At 43.9% G+C, this 3,823-nt stretch overlaps 1 protein-coding gene across 1 annotated transcript; it reads right to left on the bottom strand.

Annotated features, from left to right (window-relative positions):
* Window positions 1-2,107: 2,107 nt before the first annotated feature.
* On the bottom strand, window positions 2,108-3,559 carry FANCF (FA complementation group F). The gene has a single exon (XM_047071045.1). The coding sequence runs from the start codon at window positions 3,547-3,549 to the stop codon at window positions 2,470-2,472; it is 1,080 nt and encodes a 359-aa protein (XP_046927001.1). The 5' UTR covers window positions 3,550-3,559; the 3' UTR covers window positions 2,108-2,469.
* Between the last annotated feature and the right edge of the window lie 264 nt (window positions 3,560-3,823).

The following is a 3,823-nucleotide window of genomic DNA, read 5'->3' on the forward strand; positions in this document are numbered from 1 at the left end:
TGCCTTATTTATTCTCCAAAAGCCAAACCTTATACGTTTTCCATTAAAATGTTACAAGTAGCCAGCATATAGACAACAGTATTTAAATTTGAAATATTTTAATATACTTAATAAACGTACAACTAGCCTAATAGAAGTTCTAAGAGAACATTGAGATAGATGTCGTTAAATAATACTAACAGCAACACAACAGACATGAAGTTGTTTTATTTGCTGACTCATGAGAAGCTTGAAGCTATTTACTCCATTTCCCATTCTTTCCTCTCACTTTTTCTTATAGATTCCTAGAGGAATAAGATTGCTATATTCAATAGCATATTTTCAAGTATTTAATGTTGCTTAAAATAAGATAAAAAATACAGATTAAGGTTCTAATCTTAGCTTCATTTATTGAAACATTTGGAGTACCTACCACATGCCAGGCACTGTGCTAGGCTCTGGGGGAAATAGGAAAAAACAAGATAGGGCTTCTGCTCCCATGTCGCTTATTTTGTGTGCCCTTGAGTATTCTACCTGATCTCTTTCAGCCTATACCCTGATTTAAAGAATACAGTCTTGGTGTGAAAATTAAACAAGATTATCTGTGTAATGAACATAACAGAGAGCCTAAAATAAGGTATGGGAAGTATAAAAATGATTTTAAAATTTTCTTTACTTAGGTCTATGTCCATTTTTATCATTTTAAATAAGAGTTTTCAATGTAGCTGTAGAACTAGGGAAATAAGTTTACAAACTGTCATTCTCTAAAACTAAAGCTTAGAATTATGGAACTTAGAGTTATGGGTCACAATTAGGACCTACCCCCGTAAAACTTCTCAGGGTTGTTTCCTGAAACAAGACTTTCGTGTAACTGATAAAAGGAATTGCCTTTCTATGGCAAGCAATCTAAAAGATATGGATGAGAGCTAGAAAAAGGAATCGGACCACAGGAAATAAAAACTGGATACTGTTAACCCAGATAATTAAAAAAAAAGTGTACATGGTAGGGGAACAGTAGTTTACTCCAGATTCTACTATAGAATTAAAAATTCTACAAGATTACACAACTCCTCATTCTAATTCCATTTCTGAAATTAGAAATTAACTTTCTGAAGCTTCATATGTTTTCCAAGAAAATGTTGCTACCAACTAACTTGGATAGGGACAAAAATTTCTTGATGAATGCAAAGCTATATCCCCCTAACAAAAATTAACAAATTGCTCTTAAACTGAGTGACTGGGAACCACTGTGCCAGCTGTGGAGCATCTGGGTAAACTCACGAAATTAGGTTCCTACAAACACTAGACAAATATTCTAAACTGTCCCCAAAGGGCCGCCACCAAGGGAAAAATGAGGAAGTTTAACTATTTTAAGCACTTCATTTAACATGAGGCAACTGTAACACCAAAGTTGTGATTTATTAATCTAGTTGGTGACAGAAGCTGCTCTAAAATCTGGGTCTTCTAATTCATGTTTTGTTTGATTCTTTTACTATCAAATGCTATATTAAACCCATGGGCATATATTCGTATTTACTATACTTTAAGCAAAGTTTTTCCTCATCCTGAAGTCAGCGCTTTAAAGTACTGTTTGGTCTTTGAATTTCAGGGAGTAGTGATTTGCAGAAATGAGAAACAAACTTGCTGAACAACACAATTTCAGTACAGGTTGAGGCTGATTAATTGGTTAGAATATTAAGTTAAAAAGGCCAAAGTCCAGGGTTTAAACTCCAAATAGCCCAGTTAGCTTTTAAAATGAATACATATATATATATATATATATATATATATATATATATATACACACACACACACACACACACACACACACCAACACATGTTGTTGGTTAAAGATTAAAGAAAGCTTTTCACTACTTGGGGGGCAGGGGAACCTAAAAAAGTAAATTATACTGATAGAAAAAAAAAGTGTTTTGTCACTTTGAAAACTACATTATCTTTTCAGCATTCGTAGAAATGAGCCTTTAATAAAACTTTTTTTTTAATGCTTATTTTTGAGAGAGAGAGCACGAGAGCACAGAGAGAGACACAGAAGTGGAAGTGGGCTCCAGGCTCTGAGCTGTTAGAACAGAGCACGAGGAGGGGCTCAAACTCAGACAGCAAGGTCATGACCTGAGCTCAAGTCGGAGGCTTAACAGACTGAGCCACCCAGGCGTCCCAGAAGTGAGCCTTCTAATATGCAAACTATTGTTAACCTCATGGCTTTAAGGTACTTGCAATGTCACTCCTCTATCCACAAAATCCATGACAACACGAGGCAGTTACTTTGCACAATTGTAATTGTAAATTATAATTCCGTCTATTACAAATTAGCACCTAAAATACTATTTTGTACACATGAAAGTACAGATCTGGTGCAAGCACTGGAATTTTAATTTGGTAAACCATACATTCAAGTAATAACAAAACATGGCCCAAAGTGAACTGGGGCCCGGTCTGAGACCTAAAACTTCTTTTTTCCTAAGTGCAGTATCATGACCCACACCCAAGAGCTAACAACAGGTCTGTCCAGATGCTGAGACCACGGACTTGAAAATCTCCATCCTTCGCCTTACAGGACTCCAGGGCAGCTAGAACGTCATCTTTCAGAGGTGGGGGGGCCTGACAGAGGCTTTGAAATTTGCCATACAACTCCTCCCAGGGCACATGTTGGGACTCAGTTCCAATCCAAATGCCTTTCTGAAGGTCGTAGTGCAGATGTCGGGCCCAGTCTGCGAGCAGACCCAGATAGACCCGGGAGAGCTCTGGGTGGCGGCCTGCCACCGAAGTTAAAAGCCCGGCTGGGAGGTTACGGCAAAAGGCGGCCATGGCATCCGACTTCGTCAAAAGCCAACGGACCAGCTCCTGATCCCCGTCTGCGAGTGTTTTGGGGGTTCCCGGTTCCAGCTCCTCTTTTTGGGGCCGGGGAGACGACGGGGGGAGCAACAGCGCGGCCGCTATCACCTTCAGAAAGTTGTTCTGAGGCAAGCGCTCCCACAGTATGCTGAGAAACCGGCTAGGGCCCTCGGCTTCGGCCTTCGGCACCTCTTGCAGACGCGCCAGCAGCAGCTCCGCCTGGGTCTTCAGCACTGAGTCCTCCTCAAGCACCGAGTTCTCTCCGTAGCCACTGAAGCGCAGCAAGTGGACAGCGGATCGGCGGCGGGCGAGGCGGGCCAGGCTGCCTTGGAGCGTCTCCGGGTCGGCGTCTGGGACGCCAGGGCCCGGAAAGAGCTCCTGCAGCAGGTAGTGATAGGCGGCATCCCCCAGGGCCCGGTTCTCTAGCAGGCGCAGAGACAGCAGGAGGTCACAGCGCTCCAAGGCCTGGAAGTTCGTCAACCCGGGGACCGGAGAGGACCCAGAGCCGCCCTCCAGTCTCCACTGGTTTTGCAACCACCGTTCCAGAGCCATGCGAATGCGGACATGGCGTCCAAAGCGCCTATGGACGTGGCGCAGGTAGCGAGCCCACTGCAAGGCCCTGCGCACTGTCGCGGGGTCCCAGGTCCTGACGTGGGTCGTGCGGGAGACCGCCAGCACCTCGGAGAAGCGCTCAAAGTGCTGCAGGAGCGATTCCATGGGGGCGTGCTTACTTCCGCGTTCACCTTGGAGACGCCGACTCTCTGCGTGCCGATTGGAGCGTCTGTGTAAGGATACGCCTCTCTACAATGCTATTGGATAAAGTCCCTGTCGCTATGACAAGGACGTTCATCCGGGTACTTTGACCCTGGGAAATTTAAACTGCAGAAAAGGCCCCGCGGTTTTAACTTTTGCCACTAAAGTTAAGGAGGGAGGGGGGGCAAATGTGGGGTGTTCAAAACAGAGTTCTGTGCGTCACGTGCGAGATACTGTT

This window comes from Lynx rufus, unplaced genomic scaffold (genome assembly GCF_022079265.1).
Source record: "Lynx rufus isolate CCGP_SWC_20201006 ecotype Redwood Valley unplaced genomic scaffold, mLynRuf1.p SCAF_9, whole genome shotgun sequence".
Classification (NCBI taxonomy): Eukaryota; Metazoa; Chordata; class Mammalia; order Carnivora; family Felidae; genus Lynx; species Lynx rufus.